The 23,882-nt window shown below is 34.3% G+C and overlaps 1 protein-coding gene and 1 non-coding gene across 2 annotated transcripts in view; one reads left to right on the plus strand and one right to left on the minus strand.

Moving 5' to 3' along the window:
• Positions 1-23,882, plus strand: part of MAN2A1 (mannosidase alpha class 2A member 1) — a 105,411-nt gene that overhangs the window by 29,827 nt on the left and 51,702 nt on the right. The window contains exons 5-12 of the mRNA XM_050328365.1: positions 338-465; positions 1,947-2,120; positions 3,066-3,252; positions 8,700-8,877; positions 12,889-13,091; positions 16,602-16,787; positions 18,433-18,547; positions 21,003-21,070. Of these exons, the coding sequence (XP_050184322.1) occupies positions 338-465; positions 1,947-2,120; positions 3,066-3,252; positions 8,700-8,877; positions 12,889-13,091; positions 16,602-16,787; positions 18,433-18,547; positions 21,003-21,070 (1,239 nt within the window). The remainder of the gene's footprint in view (positions 1-337; positions 466-1,946; positions 2,121-3,065; positions 3,253-8,699; positions 8,878-12,888; positions 13,092-16,601; positions 16,788-18,432; positions 18,548-21,002; positions 21,071-23,882) is intronic.
• Positions 4,106-4,178, minus strand: TRNAD-GUC (transfer RNA aspartic acid (anticodon GUC)). The gene has a single exon. It is a non-coding gene; the product is annotated as a tRNA-Asp (tRNA).

A 23,882-nucleotide genomic window follows, 5' to 3' on the forward strand; every position in this document is an offset into this window, starting at 1 on the left:
TGGGTATCTCTCAGTTAGCCTTCAGTAGCGTGGCACATACATTTTTGTAATGTAATCTACAGGAAACAACGTTCTTCCGGATTAAAAAAAAATGGTATCTAATATTGCACATGCAGTAGAGGTGGTTTTCATTGCACAGAGGCATTAAAATGTCACTGTTCAACTATTCATTATTCCCCATTTGATTAAAGAAATGTAGTCCAATGATGGAAGTAGTACAAGCAATTTAGATTTTGCCATCACCTCACTGGTAAATACCTACTGGATATACAGAAGTTGATTTTTAAGAGTGTGTTTTCATATGGAAGATTCTGAACAAAATTTACATATTTTTCAGGTTAATAAAAGATGGACAGTTTGAAATAGTAACAGGAGGATGGGTCATGGCTGATGAAGCCTCTCCTCATTATTTTTCTTTAATTGACCAACTAATAGAAGGACATCAGTGGCTAGAAAAGAACCTTGGTATGTATATTTATCTAAAATTTAACTACGCTAATACAGGAAGTCTGGGGGTTTTTTTGTTTGTTTGGTTGGTTTTTTTTAGTTGTTTAGAAGGCTCTCTTTACTTTGCTTTCCTGAAACAATAAATCAGACCACTTACGGGAGTCCAATATTTGCAATTCGTGATTGCAGATAGAAGTTCCTGGGCAAAGGGAATTTGAACAATTTTGTGTCATAACATTTTTTCTTGATCAATGTAAGATATGCACAGAATATTGACATAACAAAATATTAACACTAGATCTTGCTGAGTTTTAGAAACCATTTCTGTATCACTAACAGCTTCCAGTTGCCATTTCAGTGTTTTGAAAATTGTGACAAAGGTCTTAAAATGAGTGAAAATTTAAATTTCCTTCATGTGTTGGGATCTATTCTGCAGGCTTTTTTATTCATTGGGTTCTCTTATGTAAAGCTTTTAAAAAAAGTAAATACGAAATTCAGATGTAGCAGTGGTGGTAGTAGTAGCTATAAACCCTAAACTGATTGTAATGTTAGAATTGTTCTTACTTTGAAAAATAAAAATGCTGCTATTGCAACTTTGAGGGATTATGGACTGCAGTTACATTGACTGAACTGTTTTATTGGCTTTGGGATGGATTTTTTTGTTTAATTCCATAAGTAGAGATAAACCTTTATATATAGAAAATATTTGTTCAGTGATTTTAATAATAACATTATTTCATGCAGTTAACTGAAATTATTTTGGAAAGCTGTTCCACCGTTTTTCTTAGATTGCAATTTCCATAAACACAGCTTGACATAATTGAATGGGGAAGGAAAGACCTAATAAAAGGGTATTGCATTCCTTACTGTTTTTTTTTTTTTTTCAAAAGACAGTGAAAAGTACCAGAGGAACCATGTTGAAGAACCAAGAGTTAGTGGGTTCTTTATTTACTATGTGAAGTTCAGAGAAAAGAGAATATTAATTAACATGATTATATTGATCACCAACTAATAAGTCAAAAGAAAAGTTAGTTCCAGAGCCAAAAAAGATTAATATTATTTAAATAACAGTGAAATTTTGACAAGCTACAATATCAATCCATCTACATCTGTTCATTTTGCTTCAGCTTTCTTTCTCAATTGTGACATCTGTAAGCGATTTAAAGTGAAAAGGGAGATGTGTTTCATTATGATTCCAAGTAGAGATGTTCAATGCACAATTGAAATATGTAGCAACAAGGAGTCCTAATGCTGAATATTTCTATTTAGTTAGAATGTTTTGCTTATAAGATATTTGATTTATTTATTTGTTTGTTTAATTGTTTATCTGTTTAATTCTATCTTTTTAATTCCTGGGGTGTCTGCAGGAGGCTTAATAGTAAACTGTGTATCTTCCTGGAAATATTATCTTTAGTGCTCTAATTTGAATTATTGGTGTAGTATTCTTTGAGACAAAAGTAAAACTTCCTCTCCTTTTTGCTTTTTTCTTTTGTCAACAGGAGTAAAACCAAAGTCTGGCTGGGCAGTTGATCCTTTTGGGCATTCACCAACAATGGCTTACCTTCTGAAACGCACAGGATTTTCCAATATGCTTATACAGAGAGTTCATTACTCAGTTAAAAAGCATTTTGCGACACAAAAGACACTAGAATTTTTTTGGAGACAGAACTGGGGTATATGTTTTTCCTTTATATCAATTTACTTTTTAATTTACTCAAATAAAATGCAACGAGAACTTGAAAAAATACTATGGAAATTTTTACAGAATAGGCTTAGAGGAGTAAGTCTAAACTTAAAAATTTTAAACTTGCTGTTCTGATTAAAAAAAATCCAAACCTTTTCATCTAGCTTAACTTTTTCTTTTCCTTCCCCCCTCCCTCTTTTTTTTTTTTAATAACAGAAAGGGAATGAGAATAGCTGCGGGGTAGGAAAGGTGTTAAAAACCAGGATTATTGCTATTGTTCCTCTGATCAATTTTCTTCATTTTCATTTGTACTTTTACTTCCTCTTATTTTCATTCTTTTATGTTCCTTGCAAGTATGCATTAAAAAAAAAGGTATAAGGCGTGGAAAATTCTTTTTCTGCTTTCATTTTTTTTCCTTCCTCCTACACCTTTATTTCCTTCTATGTGGAAATAAAGTGTAGGAGAAGGAACATTTCTACTAATTCATATGTTCTGCTAATGAGGTAATGACAGCAGAATGATTGGCTTTTGGTATGGTTTTTTCTTTGCTTTGTTTTTTTTGGTTTTATTTTTCAGTTGTTGCTTTGATTCACTCAAATTATAAAAGATGTGCTTGGTTACCTCCAAAATTCTGAAAATCATTAGTTTTATCTGGGTAAAAAAACCCTAATATCTTTCCCAATCAGCTGGTGCTTGATTATAATATTCCAGTCTTGGTTGAATTTGTGGTTTTATCATCCTTATATATGTATATAAGGTACCCACAAAGGTAGACTCAAGGTATAGATATATATCAAAATAAGAAATTGTATAAGAAATTGTCTTGATCTGATGTTTTTAGGGCAATTCTTAGATTAAGAACATGGAATTAATTTAGTTTTGGCAAATCTGATAGGGTTTATTTTAAAAGTGTACTCTGTGTATTTAATTCCAGATTTGGGATCCAGTACAGATATTCTTTGTCATATGATGCCTTTCTATAGCTATGATGTTCCTCATACGTGTGGTCCGGACCCGAAAATCTGCTGCCAGTTTGATTTCAAACGACTTCCTGGAGGAAGAGTAAGCTGCCCTTGGAGAGTTCCACCAGAAGCCATTCATGCTGGAAATGTTCAACACAGGTACAGTTTTTATGTATTCCCCAAGGGAATAAATTTAAAAAAACCCATAATTACGCTGTTCAAAAATTATATGTAGCATAACTTGATGAATTTATATAGTTCTGCTGTGTTTTGACAGCTCAGCTTTATGCATTCGCTCCCTCACTGGCCCCATGGTGGGTTTGGGGGAGAGAACCAGAAGAGTAAAAGTGAGAAAATTCGTGGGTTGAGATAAAGACAGTTTAATAGGGGAAGGAAAAGCTGCAAATACACTCAAAGGAAACCAAACAACTACTTCACTGCTTCCAATGGGCAGGCAGGTGTTCAACTATCTGCAGGAGAGGAGAGCTCCATCTCATGTGACTTGGAAAGACAAACAAATCACTCCAAATGTCCCCTACTTCCTCCTTCTTCCGTGGGCTTTATGTATTGAGGATGACATCAAAAATTATTAAGTATCCTTTTGGTCTGTTGGAGTCAGTTGTCCCCACTGTAGCCCCTTCCAGCTCCTTGTGCACCCTGAGCCTGCTTGTTGGTGGGATAAAATGAGAAGCAGAAAAGGACTTGGCTCAGTGCAAGCCCTACCCAGCAATAACTAAAACATCTAAAATATCAGTGGAGATCCAAATCACAGACCCATACCAGCTAATAATAATGGCCAGTCTTCGCGAGCAAAGATCCGGGGAAGGTCTTTACACCTTCCAGCCTGCGCATTGGATTTTTTAGGTGAGACACAGTGTGCGCGGAACTGAGCCCACCCTTTAATCCTAAAGTTCATCTGCCGGGGCCAAGCGAGCTTGGATGGTGGCAGCGAGGTCCTTAGGACGTAGATGGATTGCCTACAGGGCTAACAAGCTCCATCTGCCCGGGGAGTGTCCCTGACCGGGAATCGAACCCGGGCCTCGGCGGTGACAGCGCCGCGCCCTTAACCACTAGACCACCAGGGAAATAAAAAGACTGTACCCCAGTCAAAACCAGTACAAGTTCTTAAAATAAGCTTGTAATAGGTAAATATTACCTATTACTTAACCTAGTGTTTGCTCCTTAGTTCAGAACGTAATTGTCAGCGAAATTTGAAGGAAGCTTGTAGTTAAGAAAGATGAATTTTTTTTTTTCTTCTCTATTTGTGATACATGAATCAATTACTGAATGACAGGCAGAACATTGTCATCTGTTTTGTAGAACATAGTCATCTGGTTGTGGTCATGTTACTGCTTTACTGTAGGTTTTGTGAATTTTGTGAACACTGATCTGTTCCCTGCAAGTGGAACACTTCAGGCAGGGGCAGGATGGTATAGTATGCTATAACTTCAAATAGTGGCATATTTCCTAAATGATGTATCCTTGAAAAACTTGGCAACCTGTCGCCTAGGTTGTCTGAAGTGCACACCTTAAATGAATCTCAGTCCTATGTCTTACATGTCTTTTGATAGGAAATCCTGTTAGCTTCAGTTTTAGTTTTCAAATAGAAACACTGTGTTGTTTTGCCACGGTCAAGAATCAAATTTATAGTTTCACAAAACTAGTATTCAATTTTGGGAGAAAGGGAGGGAAAATAAAAAATAAAAAAGAAAAGAAAGGGAAACTAAAACTGACAAAAGTTTTTCCAGAAAATGGTTGTATTCTGTGGTCCTGTTGCTATCTTCAGGCCTTCAAAATATCCCAAATTTGCAGAGTTAGAAATTTATTTAGGTGTTTACAATTAGTGCAAATTGCTGATTATAACAAATGTATTTAAAGATAGATTTGACTCTTGATGCTGAAGTTTTAAAGTAATGATAAAATGATGATGCATTGGTTGTCTACTTGTCAAGTATGCATCTCTTTTTTTAATGAGGATAAATTCTGAAAGGCATTATGAAAACTTCACTTTATCATTAAAAATTCAATTGCAAAATGTTATTGAAGATAAAACCAAAATAAATCAGAATATGTTACAATTGTCATGTTTTAAGGTAGAAATTGGAATGATGATAGGAAAAAGAAATTAAAAAAAATAGAGAAATAAAAGCTGATAGTGACAAGAGAAAAGTAGAAGAATCGTTATGACATACTCAATGCTTATAAAATGTGAGGGAAAGTTCATATGTCTTTAAATCAAAGTTATGGAAAGAAAAATCTTGACTATGTGTTCTAATTAACTGGGACACATATGTGCAGAAGAGTAACGACTTCTTTAAAAAATACCTGAAATGTAGAGGCTATAAATAAAATGTAGAGTCTGCTTTGGAATAGTTTTTTAAAGAGTCTTATTTTTTAATTAGATCTTATTTTATCCTTGCACTTCCTAGATGCAACCTTTGCATAACAATCTAAATTAGATCTTGTAAAAGAAGTGGTTCTCTCACATGTCAAAGTATATCAAAGAATAAAATAAATGAGGCAGGTATGTAATGAACATATGATCAAGTTGAAGAGATTATCATCTCAATATGGTCTCTGAAACTTAACCTTTTGTATCAGCTTCTGGTGGATTAAAACAATTTTGGTGTCTAACAGAATTGAAACAGCAGTATGCTAGACAGTACCTAAGGGAAAAGTAAAACTTACAAATGGTCTTTGAATTGAAAACCTGGATTATTTACATTTGGAACACTGGAACCACATTTCTAGTGTCTATTTTCAAACAAATCCACTAAAACACAGGAAGTAATGTTTTGGAGAATGCTAAAACACCACTTGTATTTTATGAAAATTTGGAATATTGTAAGCAGCCAAAAACTTCATTGATCTGACCTCTGTAACGACACATTTTACAGTTGTGATGAGAGGTGTGAGAAGTAATTGGAAAACCTGTCTCTACATCATAAGCTTTCCAAGGTTAAAGGTTTGTAGAACACTAATTAATCTGTCTCTCATCTCTGATTGCTTTAAGACTGGAAAAATGGAGGAGATCTACACTACATGGGTTTGAAAAATGTTGATTAATTTAGAGACCAAGTTTAGATCACTGACATTTCTTCAGAGTTAAAGATAAAATTAATAAAACCCAGATCTTGAATACTCAGCTGGGACTGTTGCTTTTGATTTTAATGCTATTATGGCCTTATGTGTACATTCAAGAGATATTGAATTGAAAACTTCAGGCTAGTAATTGTTGGATTTTTCATTGCCTTACCACTTAAGTTGTGACACTTGATAAGAAGGAATGAAAGACCTGTACGTGTTTAATTACACTTTGTAACAACAAAGACTACTATAGCACTTGCCCTGATTTGAAGCTGCATCCTTGTCCGTATGTTTAAATGCTGAAGCTTTGCACACTAGGAAGAAAAAAATGCTGTTGGTTTTTGCTTGCTTTTTTTCTTTCCCCCTTGAATGGGAAAGACTTGTTTTACTAGTAGAAGCAGAGTTTATTTTAGTGTATGTCTCTCTCTCTCACCCATGTGTGGAAATACGAAAGAATTTTTCTAGTTGCAAATTTTCCAATTATCAAAGAGTGAATCCCTAATGAAGCCATGACCACTGTCAGACCTGTCACGCAGGACTTGCTATAGCTGCTGCAAAATTTCTTGTGATTCCCATGGACTCTATGTGTGGCTATTGCTCCTCCCCCTTCCCCCCTAGGAAGGGGCAAAACCAGATATATTGTCTTCATAAGTATTTAACCAAATACTTCAATTTTCTGCATTAAAAGAACACACTTGTGATATAAAGGGGTTTTCTTTCTTTGTGAAAGGTGTCAATCATTCAGAGATAATCTGAAAGCTTAAAACCAGTTTATCATCTCTGATCTCCTTCGTGTTCAAATTTTTACTCAGGCAGGATAAACATATATCAGAATGTATCTAATACTGTTTCATAGGGGAATAGTAAGGGTAAAAAAATAGTAAGGGTAAAAAAATTCGTGGGACTCAGTGGAATATTTTTTTTTCCTAGAAGTATTTTTTGTCTTCACTGAATTCTCTCTGGGGCATTCTACTGACTCCTTCTCACTCCTTTCTGAAGTAATGATTTAGGAAGTTATTTAAGAGAAACCTAAGAGGATATATGAGACATTTAATTTTTCTTTGGTGTTTTTGAAATTGAAATTGGTTTGCAATTGAAGGAAGATAATGCTGCCCCCTTAAAAATTTCTAATAAAATAACACCCAATTATGAGTAGAAAGGGAGAACAGCAGTACTGATGAATTGTTTGCAGTAGATTTGGAAATAAATTAGAGGAGGACTTTGAAGAGAGATGTCAGTCAAATACCCTGTTAACTGTAACCTGTATTTTTCAAGAGACTTAAAAGTAAAGTATAATTTTAACCATAGACTACTTTTGGAAAACTTGAGTTAGAGTGGTCTAGAAGAAAGCATTGTGAAGTCTTGTGTTGTGCCAGTTGTTCTGATAGCTGTGCAGGGAGGAAGTTTCTGTGTTTAAATCTACAACCTGTTTGAAAGTCATGGAAACTATTGATTCAAGAACGCATACTTAATAATCTGAACTACTGGGGATGCGGGGAAACCACTTGTTGCATAAATTTTAGTCTCAGTAGAACTCTGTAGATTCTTAACTAAAGTTAATGTTGTGGCCCTTTCCTCCCTCCAGAATACAGTCAAACCTGATATCTATTCAGTATTTCTGTAATCTGATAAATAAGTAAACCTCGACATGCTGTTCAAAGAAATATGAGTTTCAAATATATTGGATTAGAATTCCTGCATAATATCTGTGTTATATAGCAAATCTTCAAGAGTATTGGTTCAAAGTTGATTTTGCTGGAGCATCTGTGAAAAATACCTGTAGAAGCAAAAAACTAACTGGAATCTGGATTTTGCTATTTTCTTTTAAGAACACTGTAATTTGTATTGCGGTTTTCTTAAATATGTTACTAAAGTTTGTATTTCCTCGGAAAATTAGTTACATAATTTTAATTAGAGGAGATCAGCATCTGAAGATGTTGATAATAGTTGTAACTTGGAGGGGGAGGAGAAATCAGACTCGTGACTTTTAATATATTGCTGCTTAATGATAGAACTAATAGTTTACCCATCCAATAGTTAGTAGGTATTCCTCAGAGATTAATTTATGGGCAGTTTTTCTGTCAAGGACGTGAAGATATGAACTAAAGAACCAAAGCAAATTACCAGAGGGGAGGAGAAGAGGTTGCTTATTATTGTAAATAAGGGCTGGAGAGGATTAGGATTGTTATCTAAATATAAAGCAGGTAAACATAATTTGAACTGTAGGCTAGTTTTGGCATGGGAACAAGTTGATCCAAACTGCCCTACTGTTTGAGATGGAGCTTGATAAGCTTATTGAAGGATTTAATTAACACAGTGTTCGCAACAATAGTAGGTTGAATATGGTGTCCCATGTGGGGAGAATTGCATCCAGCTTTTTACTACAAAATGAGACTTTTGTATGTGTTGTTTAATGAGTCACCCTAATGCACAACTTGATAACTAAGAATTGTTCTACCAAATGCCAAGTTTTCTTCTTCTGGTTTCTGAATTGCTCTTTTCTTTTTTTCCTCCTCAAGGGCTTGGATTATTTTAGATCAATACAGAAAGAAGTCAAAGCTTTTCCGTACTAAAGTTGTGTTGGCCCCACTAGGGGATGATTTCCGCTATACTGAGAGCTCAGAATGGGATCAACAGTACCAGAATTATCAAAAGCTGTTTGATTACATGAATTCTCGTCCTGAGTGGCATGTTAAGGTAAACACAACACATTTTCTGGTTGGTGGAGAAAACAGTATTTCCCAGTATTCTGAGATTCTTCATGGGAAAAAAAAATGTAGTTGGGTTTGGGCTTTATTCAACTATTAAGCTTTAGCAGCAGATTAATTTGCCTTGTTAGATTACGTTTTTTACCTTTAGTACCTTCTCTGCTCCCAAACCAAAAACTTCTCTGTTAGTAATATCTGCTTGAAAACTATAAATAGTTACCAAACTAGATTAATTCAGAGAACAGCTATTATGTTTGATTGTTTTCTTAGTACTCTTTGTTTTTTTCACAGGCTTCAGATGTTGTTATCTAAGGCTATCAGGCTTTGTTACTTTAAATTATTGTATTTTCTTATTAGAAGTTCAAGTGAATTTTGCTGCTTTATTTGGGTCTCCTTGGTTTTATGTCCCAAAACAAACAAACAACCAAATCCTAAGAGACACCATTGCTGGCTTATGTTGTTGAATACAAAAACATTTGAGACTGACCTGGCTATAGAAGGACTGAGTATACTAACACAATTACCAGATGAGATATCACTTTAAATCATTAATTATGTTTGAATGTTAATATGCACATTCATATGTTCTAATATATAAGCTAATTGTGCTGGAGACTCCTTATTCTCTATGTGTACTCAGACAACCTTTCTTCATCTTTCAGCATGGCAATAAGAAATAGGAGACCACAACCTTGGGGGTTTTTGAGTATCATGTTAAGAGTGCACTATTGCTGCTTTCACATTTAGGCTTTTTAAACCTGAGTCTGGTATCTTTCATGCAGTTTTATGCACATGCATCTGTTTTCCTTCATCTTTTCTGAGACCTCCCCTGGTTCTTCTAACTGTGTGTTTGGGTAGTGCCTGTAGTATGTTAGTTCTTTTTGTTGACTGATGGACTTGTGTTCTGCATAAGAAAGATGATTTCTTGGGATTATACCTTATCTGAAAGCTGGATTTTGCATGTTACCTATGGGATGTGGGTGACATGATGTATTTTAATGACTACTGTGTCTTAGGGGAGGGGGATAGACCTGGAGAGTACTCTTCAAATTTTTTAAAACTAAAGCCCATCTTTTAAAACTAAACCTTGCTGCTATCACTAGCCATACTCCTGTCAAAGATGGATATATTGTGCAGGTAGTCACTCTTTGGATACTAAAAGCAACATGCTTTCTGTAGTTCCTACTATTCTGGACTGGATGATTTTGTTTCTGGGCAAAAACTGAAGGCTCTAGCTCTGAAGTCATTCCTTAAAAACCCTTCTCTCCTGATACATCTGAAAGTTTCTGCTCAAGTTCTGCTCAGCCCATTGTCAAGGACTCTAGCATTCTACTTCATTGGCCTTGATGTACCCATGTGGATGAATGTCTTGGGAATCACATTAGCCCTTGGGATCCTCCTAGAAGTACCCAAACCTTTTTCTGGTCCTTAATATCCAGACAAAAAGAAATGATATCCCCTGGGTCTGCCACTTGATTCCTAGGTACTTTGATCAGCTGGAGTACTGTTGGCATTGGAACATTTCTCCTTTTCATTTTATTCAATTAGTTAGGTTTTCTTTCTCTCTCTGTTTTTTGGGGTTTTTTTTTGTGGGTTTTATTGTCATCTTTTTTGTGTCTTGTGTGTTGTCTGTGGGTTGGGTTTTTTATGTTTGCATGTTTTTGTTTATTTACTTGTTTTGTTCTAAACTGATGTAATTTATCTTTGAAAATATGAGCTTAAATGGAGAACTTTCACATTCTTCTGCACTTTCCCTAGTGGAATGTAACTCAACAGGCGAGTAAGAGATCATACTCAGCTTCATAAGAACCGAGATTATATAGAGGAAGAGTTCACATTTCTTCCTTAAGTGCTGAGATATCTAGGATATTACTACTTACACAAGGGACTGCCTACTCTGCCTTTCTGATCTTACGAGAGATTTACTGTTTCAGACAGCTCTTTAAAGTGTTTATCTAGTCGATATGTCTGTTAGCATTGAGATTCTCCTGCCAGCAGCTATTCTATAGTTCTAAAAGTATGTAGTACGTTACTGTGCAAGATACCTATTTTGATCTTGGGGAGTTCAATCTCCCATTCTGAGATCTCTTTTACATATATTATACATGAATTAGGTTGTGTCTTTTTGTATGTCAGTAGAGGAATCTGCCAGCTTATTTCACTGTTTCCATTCACCTGACTTTGATGCTTCCTCTGGTGAGGTTTTATTTGTCTGATATAATGCAACCTACAGAAGTGAGATCACCTGAGTCTGACTTCTCTCGGTGCATTGATTTTGTTTCTTGTTTTCTTCTGAATTCTTTCTTGTAGGTGTTTATGATAGTGATGGAAAAGACCAAGTGTCCTAGAAGTGCCTGTTAAGGCAGAGTTTACTAATGATGGGATTTTTGAGGCAATATTTATCTTTCTCTGCTTTACTGCCATTTAAAGTGGCAAGTTCTCATATTGTACCCACCTAACAGATAGTTGGATGTTATGAATGAGTTTGAAGTACAACTGTTTGGTTTTTTTACATGATGAGGAAGTATGTCTTTATTGTCACAGTGATAGTTCTTATATTCCAAATCACTTTTAAAAGATTTTTCCTAAAAGCTTGGTTTTGGTGTTGTAAATTATAGCATGCTACATTGTATGGATGTTAAAAAACAATAATAGGAAAAAAAGTGACTTGATATTAATTTGAGGTATTATCATTATAGGTTGTTATGAGGATAGTTCCAGTAATGTGATCTTCTGTGCTGTTCCAACTTTTATGAATTGTGGGTTTTTTTCCCTTTCATTCAATATTCAGTTTGGCATCTCTACCTTCTATAACAACATCTTTCAATACTGTTTTTCATTTGTTTGTTGTTTGTTCTCCTCAAACTTGAGGGTACTATCTTTTGACCTGCCCTGCAAAGGTCTGCTATTACATTGTCTGAGCATTTAAAAAAAATTGAACCGAAGACAGTGATTTTTTTTTTTAACTTTTACATTTTACATCTCTAAACATAATTTCTTTTTACGTAGTTAAAAACCAACAAAACCAAACCAAACCAGCTTCTGAAACAAATACTAATTTTTTTTGATCAGCACTTATCTTGGGTTAGGCAAGATCTGGAGCATAAGAGAGTTAATTTTGAAAACACAGGATTAGAACAACTCTGTTCTTGTTACATTACCTTAAGTTTCTTACTTAGTCCAGACAGCTACTTAGGTCATATTGAGATATTACTTAGCTCACGTATTAGAGGCTAACTTAAAAGACGGGAAAGAATGCTTCACTTATTTCTTGACAGTTAGCTGGTATTTTAGATATGTTGTTATACTTTTAAAAAGAAATAAATTTCTATTTCATGAGTCTCAGAATGGTTTTGGTTGGTGGGGACCTTTAAAGACCATCTAGTCCAACTTCCCTGCAATGAGTAGGGATATCTTCAATTATACCAGATTGCTGAGAGTAGCATCCAGTCCAACCTTGAATGTTTCCAGGTGGGGCATCCATATCCTCTCTGGGGACCTTGAATGTATCACTAAGCTCATATTAAAAGATATCTTCTTTATATCTAGTCTGAATCTATCCTCTTTTAGTTTAAAACCTCTTGTCCTAGCACAAAAGGCCCTACTAAAAAGCCTATCCCCATCTTTCTTAAAATCCCCTTTTATGTACTGAAAGGCTGCAGTAAGGTCTCCACAGAACCTTCTTCTCTCCAAGCTGAACAACCCCAATTCTCTCAGCTTTTCCTCTCAGAGAATCATTTTTGTGACTCTTTCTGGACCTGCTTCGATGGGTCCATCTCTTTCGTGTACTACGTTGAAATGCTTTTGGAAGAGCTATCCAGCTTGTCTGAATAGTGTGCAGGGGAACTTAAAAGTTCTTTAGGATAGGATTTCTGCTATAATTCTGCTGGAAGAGTGGCATATTTCTGAAATGTGTACAAAACCCAAGCATATGTATTCTCTTTGTATTTCTAAATAAAGAAAATGGAACCATGTTACAGTAATTTTAATTTTCATTCAGGCCCAGTTTGGAACTTTATCAGATTACTTTGAAGCTCTGCGTAAAGAAAGCAATTTGGGTGAAAAGAGCAGCAATTCATTTTTTCCTGTTTTAAGTGGAGACTTCTTCACCTATGCAGACAGGGATCATCATTACTGGAGTGGATACTTTACATCACGACCCTTCTATAAACGCCTGGATAGAGTCCTGGAATCCTACATACGGTAAATGCTGTTGTCCAGTACATTTGTAACATATTTCTTGACACACAGGAGAGATGAATTTGTGAGTATTTGTCGTGGTATAACCCCAGCCAGCAACCAAACCCCACTAGCAACTCTCCCACCAGAGGGACTGGAGAGAGAACTGAAAGGATAAAAAAAAGCTGGAAAACTCATAGATTGAGACAGTTTAATAGGTAAAGCAAAAGCCACACAGAAAAGCAAAATAAAACAGGGAATTAATTCACTGCTTCCCTTTGTTGGGCAGGCTTTCAGCCATCTCCAGGAGAGCAGGGCCCCATCAAATGTAAAAGTGACTTGGAAAGTCACCATCATTCCAAATGTCTTCCACTTCCTCCTCCCCTCTTTATATACTCAGCATGGTGCCATATGGTCTGGAATATCCCTTTAGTCATTTGGGATCACCTGTCCCAGCTATGTCTCTTCCCAGATTCCCATGCCAGTGTGGCAGTATGAAAATCAGAAAAGTCCTTTGCTCTGTATAAGTCCTGCTCAACAATATCAAAAATATCTCTGTATTGTCAACCCTATGTTCAGCACAAATTCAAAACACAGCCCACACACCAGGCACTTGAAAGAAAATTAACTCTACCCTGGGCAAAACCAGCACCGTACTCTAAATCTGTTGGACAGATGGAGAAGTGATTTTGAAATGCACTTTACTTTTTTAAGTAAAGTTTAAGTTTACTTACAGTAAGGATAACCTAAATAGGCCCCAAATGCAGGTCTTGGATTTGTTGGTGTATCTGTATTATTAGTAAATTCACAGAAATGCAATGGTATTTTTTCTTTCCAAACAAATTAATTGTTCTCAAATACTACTGAGGGCATCAGCAAGACCTGATTCCAACCTTGTGCCCATAGTATTTTTGACTATTTGTGATATATGTATATGTATATATTTGTGGGGGAATAAACCATGAACAGGTTCATGCCAGTGTATTCTTTACCAAGAAAAAATGCTTTTAAGTTCCAGCAATATCAGAATTAAGTAGTACTTCACTGGTACTTAATAACCAGAAAATAGTGTTCAGCTTCAGGGCCTTATATGACAACTAACCATTTAAGCAAGAAAAGACTTGGTTTTTTTAGGTTTTTCCTGTTTTAAAAAAAGTTTCAGGTTTATATATTAAAGTGCATGTAATCTTAAGTATTTTGTAATGGAGATTAACATCATTGCTGATTTGAGATATAAAGGATGTTTTACTCTTAAATGAGAGATGGATGAAGTAGTTTAAAGGGTTATAAAATCAGTGACCAAACGTTTGTTTAAAGTAATGGAAAGATACAAAGAACAACAGCATAGTTGGGGACAAGTTAGGGACATATTCTGTGGTTTTATTCTTTGCTGATGTAAGCAGGGGAAAATTACAGTAGTTCTGCAAAAAACCTGATTGTCGAAGTAATTCAGAAGCAGGACAAATGCTGCAGTGATACTTCTAACTGTACAGATGGATAGAAAATACTAAATCTTAGAGTTCAGGAACTTTTGGAAAAATTATTTATTTAGGATACATATAAACTGGGCCTAAAGGTAATGTAGGGTAGGCTTAGCAACTAGTGACGCAGATTTTGGTCTATTTACAGTGTCTTACCAGGAAGAGATAGTAAAAATTTACAGCAAAGTGGAAAATTTGTGGAAACTATTTTAGATGATCTGCAGTAGTTTGAAATAGAGGTGAGAAAATAAAGGCTTTATACAGCTTTTATGGAAGGGTATTCAAGAGGTGCTTACCTTTAAGTTGAAGTGTTTGCTAATATGGTGTCGTGTTTCTGAGTGTCTGCCATCTTGGCCATTGTAGTGTTTAGAATAATATTGAGACCTTAAAAGAAAATTCTGCATCTAAAAGTCTTCCCCATTAATAGAAAATAAAATTAAATCCATATTGGTGGTGGGGAGGGAAATCTAACCTGCGTTTTGATTTGTGTTCTTCTCTTTACAGCTACAGTTAGCTCAGTGTTTAGGGCTAACTTAAATTTTTTTTTTAGAAAAGGTAAAGTGCTTCCAGACAGGGTCTATTCACCAGATAAATGTGCATCTGATGTCTTTTTTTTTTTGTTTTTTTTCCAACTAAAATGTTTTCATTTTCCTTTTAAGTTAAGCTGGAATAAAACAAAGTAGGAGGGGTGCATAGATGTAGGAATTTACACTAAGCAACATTTAAATCACCGTGATTAAACTTAAGTGTGCTAGTAATTTAAAAAAAGGAATTATAACTTTTTATCACCTTGATTTTGTGTGTGGTTTCTGAGCAATTACCTAAACTGTAAGAGCAAAATCTCATCCTATTCCTCAAATATTGACAATATGAAAATAGATTAGGGCATTACATTTACAGTGCACATTTCAGTTTAGTTAGGTATTTAGTTAGGTTTTTACATAGTTGTCACCTATGTGTTGCATAAAGACAGAGAGACTGAACTGAATCCAAAGATATTTTTCATGTTAACTATCAATATCAATACATAGTCTGAAAAATAGTTGAGTATGTTTGTTAAATTTGTTGTTCTACCTAGTTAAAATTGAACTCACTCACTGGCAGCTTGGGTAAATGTAAAAGTTTTTATTTTCCTTTTTTATTTTGCGTTTTATTTTACTTACATGCTCAGAAGTTAACATTTCAAAAACTTATGTTATTTTTCTTTACTTGCTTTTTATAACATTAACTTGTATCATATTTGTTTCTTCAAATGCTTGAGAAACCTTCATTAATCTCAAATTTTGAAAAGGAGTCTTACACAGATGTACAAAAATAGAACTGCAATATTTTAGGAAAAGAAGATAGGAAAAAAGCTAACAGATACTTTCCTCGAATTTCTGCAGCCATTTTTGTTAGTCAAATATTCATAACCACTGGAAATTATGGGGATTTTTTTAAAAATAAATTTAGATTCTCATAAATCAAGTGAGAATTTAGTGCTAATATTTTAGTACTAGGCTTTTCCTTCAGATGTAGAAGAGAATTCTGTGCAGTCTAAGGGTTTTTGAATCCAATGTTATCACCATTCAGGTAAATGTATAGTAAGCAGATGCCTGAAGTGCTTAAGTCCTTAGGGTAATTTAGTTTGCTTAAAGTGCAAATGGCAGAATAGATATTAGATACTGTATTAATATGTTTATTTCAGACAATTTTATTTGATTAATAAGTTGCTTTTAAAATGGAAATTATGTGTCTCCTCTAAGGCAGACTTATCCGTACTGTGACATTTTAAGACCAAGTCCTCATATCTCACACGTTTACTGAAAATGGTATGTTAGTTTGTACTGTCATGTTTTTATTTTAAAGCTCCGTTTTCCATCACAGAAGCCTTGCAGGAAGCTACTGTGTGAAGCTAGAAACAGGCTAAAATGTGCAAGATCAAGGATTAAAGAGCTCATGGAACTAGGCATGAGGAAAGACATGAAACATCAGTTTATTCTTTGGGTAAAATGTGTGTTGCTTTTGACTTTTTAACACTATATAAGTACTTGATTATTCTCTGCAATTCCAGGGCAGCTGAAATTCTCTACTCCTTGGCTTTGGTACAGTCCAGTAAATCTGAGAAGATGAGTGTGTTTCCTTCTGTGAATAATTATAAATTGCTGACAGAAGCCAGGAGGAACCTTGGGCTCTTTCAGCATCATGACGCTATTACAGGAACAGCCAAAGATTGGGTAGTTGTGGATTATGGCACTAGGTAATTTATGATAAATATATAAACTTAAATTTTAATTTCCGTTTGCTATTTCAGAACAGAACTGTTTATTTCAGAGATATAGGTTTGATATAGTAACATACTGAGTCCTGAGAATGTAGTGGTGCTCTGCATGAGAAGTGGATCTGATTCCCCATGCTCTTCATTTATGAATTTTTTTTTTTAGTTCTCAAAGTAGGAATTTGATATCCAAGTTTTTTGAGGTTTCACAAGAAGCTATGTAGGTGCAAACTGAGATTTCTTTAATAACAGCTGTTATTTTTTGCAGTAACTGTTGTATAGGAAATTATTTTTCCTATAGGTAAAGAAGCCTGGGGTCCCCAGATATCCCATTGCCTATCTGGGCACCCAGGAGTGGCCCAGAAAAACACTCTCCTCCTCCAACCCAGTGTGGTCATGGCTCACACCCTGCAGGATGCTGTGCACCGGCAAAGGACACTCGCCCATCCCAGTCTGGCTGAGCATCACTCATACCCCTCTCAGTCTTGTTTTTGCCAGATCCCGAAGCCAAGCCCTGCCCGTTCTTATCCAAGCCAAGTCTCTTCTTAAACAATGGTCAAGAGATAAGCTAATTTAAGCACATATACCTTGAAAAATCCCACATACTCTGTAACCTACCTTCCATCAATGTGGGAAATCTTTTTGATGTTGACAATTTCCTACTTAACATGTTTGGTTTTGTTTATTGTTGCTGTAGCTGGTGGGTAGTTGCTGTCTCAGTACTGACAAATGATTCTGGTAGCTGCTTCATAGAATTCTTTGAAAAAGATTGTATGATATATGGATGTCTGTGTATGTATGTGCTTTATTTATGGGTTTGTTCAGAAAATTGTTACATATTGGAATGTTAATAACTAGGAAATTTGCTTGAGGTAGATGATGGTAGACAGTTGATACTACTGCATGTTCATTAGTTAAATCATTGTTTTAAATACATCTCAAATGCTCCTTCTTATTTTAATCTGTTTTGTGACACATGTTTTTAAATGCCATGAAGTTATAATCTTTTGAAGCATAGGTGTAATCGGAGTGCCAGCGTGCACAGTGAACTTGGTTATGAGAGAGTAAAATAAAGAGGTATTTCACTTTACAAATAAATTTGCCCTGTTGGTATTTAAGAATTAGTAAGCATTGTGTGAATTGAAGCAATGGAAAATGTAGTAATACTTTAAATTTTGTGTTTCTGATTGTTTTTTAAATCCTACATAAATGCAATCTTGACTTTGTGACTAGCATCTCAGGCTTGTCTCCACTATAGAAACTGGAAATCAAACAATCAAACGTAAATCACAAAGTTTCCTAAGATTAGCATTTTGAAAAAGTACTTGAAAAAGTATTCTGAGGGTGTATCTTTTATGGTATAACAGCCATTAGATCTACCACACTTTGAGTATGCAAAGCAGAAATGTACTGAAATTCAGAATATTTCTGCCCTTTTTAATCTGGTCACCCATTTCAACTAACTGTTCTTGTTTTATGCTATATTGATAATAAAAATTACATTTAGTTTTCTGCAACTCATATTGTTGATATTTTTAAATATCAATGTTAATATTTTAAAATTTTTATGTTACCACGTTGAATAAAAGCAACTAAAAACTAATTAGGACTTTAAATGTTTTAACAGACTTTTCCATTCAATAATGAACTTGAAGAAAGTGATAATTGACTCTGCTCATATTCTTATCCTGAAGGATAAAAGTGCTTATAGTTATGATGCATCAACTCCATTCCTGAAGATGGTGAGCTGTCTTTCTTGATTTTTTTCCAAAAATTAAATCTGGTCTATACCTTTTCAATACAGTTTGAGTGACCTGCAAAAGTCAGAACTAAATTTACTGCTAATCCCTTCTCAAAAATCTTCTTCTCATCACTGTTTGTATTAATCGAAGATATTAGAAAGTAAAAAGCAAACATTTCAGCAATTATTGCTGAAAAAAAGCCCACACATCTAAAACAAAGGGAGTTAGTTTGTTTCGGTTTGTTTTGTGAATTAGATAATAAAACCAGGCGTTCTAATTTTCTTGTGGGTATAAATTCGGTGACTTTGTGGATGTGCATGTGTCAGTGAATACATAATGGTAGACAGTCCCGTAATTTGACTTGTAACTTTAAAAATATGTGAAGAAGAAAATTTCTATCGCAAACAGAAGTGTATGCTGAATTTGCAAGACAAAACCTTGTGGGTTTTTTTCCTTAGATGAAATTATTTGAAACAGGGAAACAAGAATGTTCAATGAAATGGATGATAAAGTCAGCAATGTTTCCCTGTGTCTCATTTTGAGACCTGTTTTACAGTGAAGAGCACCTTAACAAAACATGTACTTGAATTACTCTTCCAGTCATATGTATATATTAAAAAAATGGCTAAAATAGTTCTTTATACTTTTTATGAATTTAATACAAATATATATGTATATATATAAATGCTACATGTATGTGCTGTTTGGGTGTGTGCCACAAATACATAATTTTTCTCCTGTTTGGAAAGGCTACCAAAATGAATGTGCACCTTCAGAAAGTAAAAATATTTTGAAGTCATTCATGGAGTGAAGTTTTTCTGTAATTCTGCTCTGAATTACACTGGAGGATGTCATGGTGTTACATGATACTGAACTTTCTTGGTTCCCGTTCTTTATGAGTCTGGATTAATACCAGTGCATTTTAGAAGTCCTAATTGCTGTTTAAACTGTATATTGCCTAGGAGCATACTAATTCAACCTGAAAGCTTTCTGCTTTCTGAAAGCAGAAATTAAAATAAAAGTTTTTATTTCAATTAATTTATTTTATATATATAAAATGGAAAAAATAAGGAGTATCTGCAAACAGTATCTGCAGTATATCATAAATCTAATATCTCTGCAGGACACCACATATCACAACTAAAACTTTTTAGTGTGGGATTTGTAGGCTTCTAACAGGAGGACTTCAGTATATTTAAAAGGCCCTTTGCAAACCTTGAGCAAGTAGAAAGTTCTAAGGCACTTGTTTTGAAATACAGAATGATGGTATTTGGTGGCTGATGGAAGCTGACATCAAGAATTGCTTAGAAATGGACATTCAGAATGAATGTCAAGAGAGCTGAGGAAGACAAATGCTGAAGACTTTGAGACTGAAAATAGGTGTTGTTTTTGAGGGGTGAAGAAGGAAAAAAAAACATAGAGGAACAGAGCACGGGACTATAGCAGCAGCATTCCAGCAGGTAGTAGGTACAACCAGGAGAAAGTTTCCCTTCTTGAAGCCCAGAAAAAAGGAAGCTGTAAATAAGACATGATGGAAGGACTCCAGAATGACACTGCTTGTATTTTTTATACTATTCTTAATTATTAATTACATGCAAAAGCATGTCATGGTTTTTAGTTGATGACTTTTTACTTCATGAGTTAAGTTTTACAGACTCTACGTTAGTAAACAAATGAAAACTAGATCATTTGGAGATAATAGACTGAAAGAAGAGATTCCAGAATGACAGCATTGTATGAACTAAAAGGAATTCACTGTGCATCAACAGCTTGGCTGTTTTCTTGTTTAGATTAATGCAACAGTGTCAACAATGTCTTGTCTCTACCTTTTCTCAGTGAAGTGAGCCCTGGGTCATGTTGCATTTAAGAAAAGAGAGAAACCAGTGAAAAGTAAGAACTCATATTGTGAAATAATTCTTCACATAGTTTGTATCACATAAAATCATGCCACACCCCAAATTATGTTGGTTTTTTTTCTTTTAATTTTTCTCTTGGTGCAATGTAAGGCAGCAATGAGATAGAAGACTAGACAGTGAGTCCTGGTGATAAATACACAGCAGTGTGGTATTTCAAGTTCAATTTATAGCAAGGTAAAGTTAATAAAAATATATGATAAGTATTTGCAAAATTTGCAGGAAGTTGGTGATTATGAAGTCTTATATGCAAAAATGAAAACATGGGCAAAAATTTGATAATGGATTCTAATAAGGCATTTAATGAAAGCATATGTTTCTCAATGAATTGGCCAAATTGAACCTCTTTCTTTTGTCAATCTGAAATATTTATGATTATGAAGTTTAGTGGTCTGTCATCCTGAGTAATGTGCTAAAATAGTTTTTGTTTTATGGTATTGTTAACATGGTTTTCTACTTCACAAAATTCATAAAGTAGAGAAAGCTTCTATATTATCCATTTAAGTGTATTCAAAAGCAAATTCAAAGATGTTCTCTTGTAGGATGATGTTCAGGCCTCTCAAGATTCTTTGCCACACAAGACAGTTATAAAGCTGACATTGCAACCAAGGTAAATAATTTACATGTTACTCAGTGTCTGAGATTCTTTTAGCAATGTATGTGTTTTCATTACCTAGTAAGTAGCTTTTTATGACACTTTCTTTTTTTTTTTTTCTTTCAATTTTCACTCCAAATGAAGCTAGAAGTTAAAGAAAAGATAGTCTGGGATATTATGCTGATACTATTATGTCTAATTAAAAGAGGACACAACATGTTAAAATATAGGCATTTCTCACGTACCAAGTATTCTCTTTCTATGTGATTTCAGAACATTGAAATACTAAATAAATTATGCTTGAAAGAAGCAGTAGAAAATTCTAATTAAACAGAATTTCAGGTACTGCAATTAGCATTGTGAGCAAAACCTTGGCCTCAAAATCACAATTTCTAAATACTGTATTGTCTATAGAATTCAAGTAAAAGGCAAATTAGGAGAATGTCTTCCCTTAACTCCAACTTTCTGTGGTATTAAGAAGGCTTACTTTTTAATTTATATGTAGTTGTATTCGGTTGAAACTGACATCCATCTGTTCCCATGAACACTCAGTATCCTACCTGAAATAACTTACACATCCATTAAAAGTTGACTAATCCTAATGAAGTGAATAAGACATAGGGATATGAGACCTGTGCTGTGTGTAAATCAAGTAATACATGGTTTTTGCTCATAGAATGGAAGATTTAAGATTCATTTAAAAAGCAGTGAATGCTATTTTTGCTCATGTTGGTATTTAATTTCTCTAATTCTAGCAAGTGGCAAACTAATAAAACTTCCCTTATTCATGAAGGTGTCTGACTATTCAGCAGACTAACTGCTACTGTTAAAAAGTTCTAACTAAGTCTTTGAAAAGTGAGTAAAGTTTGGGCCATGTGAGCTTTTGGGCAAAGCTGTCTTCAGTCTTCTGGCACTAACTGTTCGTAATGTGTTTTAATACAAACTTTTCTCTAGAGCATACTATTTTTTTAATAGGACTTTTATTCTCTTATTTGAGTGCTAGATAGATGCTAATAGATTATCTTAAACTTGTCCAAAATGGCCAATATTTAGGTGCCTAGATGTTTATTTACCTAAAATATTTCAGCTTTTTCAAAATTATCCCCTCATGTTTCTTCACTGGAAGAGGATTGTGTATGTAGTATATAAACATTTGGCTGGAAGCATGTTATAATTTAGAATTTCTTTGCCATTTGAGGATAGCTTTATTGTTTTTGCTCTCCTTGCCAAGGTTAGCTGTTGAAATACTCCCTGTGCCCCTTTCACCCCCTGAAATACCTTTTGTTGGCATTCACTGTTCCACTTATTTCTCTGCATAATATGCTGTTTTCCCTTTTTGGTGATTATTCCTTTCAAGCATTTGCTTTGTGTGGGTGGTTTTTTTGTTGTTTTTTTTGTTTTGTTTTGGTTTGGTTTGGTTTTTTTTACACCTCTTAGTTGTGCATGAAATAGATATTCATGACATTAAAATTAATATTACTCTAGTGACCTTTTGCTGTTGTTCTATTAACTGGTCCTAACTTACTGAGAAGATAAAAGTGATGGAAAATTGCTAATTTTACCTTGTCTGGTAATGTGAAGGTACCATGTAGTCATATAAGACGTGGATTGATGTTCCAAGGACTGTGCAATCAGAAATGTGGGAGATAGGGTAAAAAAGTGAGGGAGAAGAGGCAGAAAAATATTGTAAGAGAATATTGATATTGCCAACTAAAAACCTGTTTCTTTTTGTAGTGATTTCCGTTTTGGAAACAGTTTGAAAATAATGCTTATACGTACACTGCTTCATGTTTCCTTTGTTGTTAAAATTTTCATTTGAATATGTTGTTTGTTAAAATGTTTTCACTTATAAAAATGAGCTTAGTCTTTTTAGGCTTCTGATTTTATCTCAGGTTGTAGTCTGAATCTCCGCTACCTTGTTACTTACCATTGGGAAAAGTGGTATGGAAGCTGACACAGTAACGTTTGGTTAAATCTAGTATGTGATTATTATGATTTCATCTAAGTTTTCCAGTAGCATTTTGGGGGAAATGTTAATTTCAGTAGAAACATTAAATCAAGTCAATAAATCTATTATTTAGGTTTATGGCACTTCTAAGTCTGAGGCTTCTAAGAAACTGATTTTTCATCTGAAGTTTTGAAGCATCAACAGATTGAAAATACTGATTTTCATTAAGACTTTATTATTTGCTTATCTTCTGTTCATAATAGTATTTATTGTTCATATCTCATATTGTTCATAATCAAATCTCTAGATTTCTTTGTGTTAGTGTGTTCTAATATATCATTATATGGAATAGAAATTAAGTCAATGTAACTGTCAAGATGTTACTTTTCTTTAACTAACTGTTTAGCTTTTGGTACTTTTGCATTTCCATGTCAAGACTTTTGAAAATAGTTGTTTTGTGAATTGGTTATTCTTACAAAAGTTTGGTTCATATCACCTATAATTTTAGAGGAACACTGCTGATAGGAAGCTCATAAAATAATGGCTTTTTAAAATCTGATTAATTACTAATTTTTTTTTTCCTTCTTATTTTACTGGTTGCAAATATAACCTGCTTTACTCCAAGAAAGTAGTTGGTAGTATGTTTTTGCGTTTTTCATGAAACCTTCCTTTTTAGTGTTTTTTATTTAAGTGTTCTCTTTACTGCTCATTAAAGTTGTTATCCGTAGTGAAAACTAATCTGCCATGCTGTACAGGATAAAATTACATGGAAAAAAAGAAATCAGGAACAGATCTATCTTTGAGTATTTATTGTTCTAGTATTAAGTATCTCCATATTGTTGTGTAGTTGAGAAGTATCTTTCAAACTACTTCTAAGTA

This window comes from Myiozetetes cayanensis, unplaced genomic scaffold (genome assembly GCF_022539395.1).
Source record: "Myiozetetes cayanensis isolate MyiCay16 unplaced genomic scaffold, myiCay2020 scf4, whole genome shotgun sequence".
Lineage (NCBI taxonomy): Eukaryota > Metazoa > Chordata > Aves > Passeriformes > Tyrannidae > Myiozetetes > Myiozetetes cayanensis.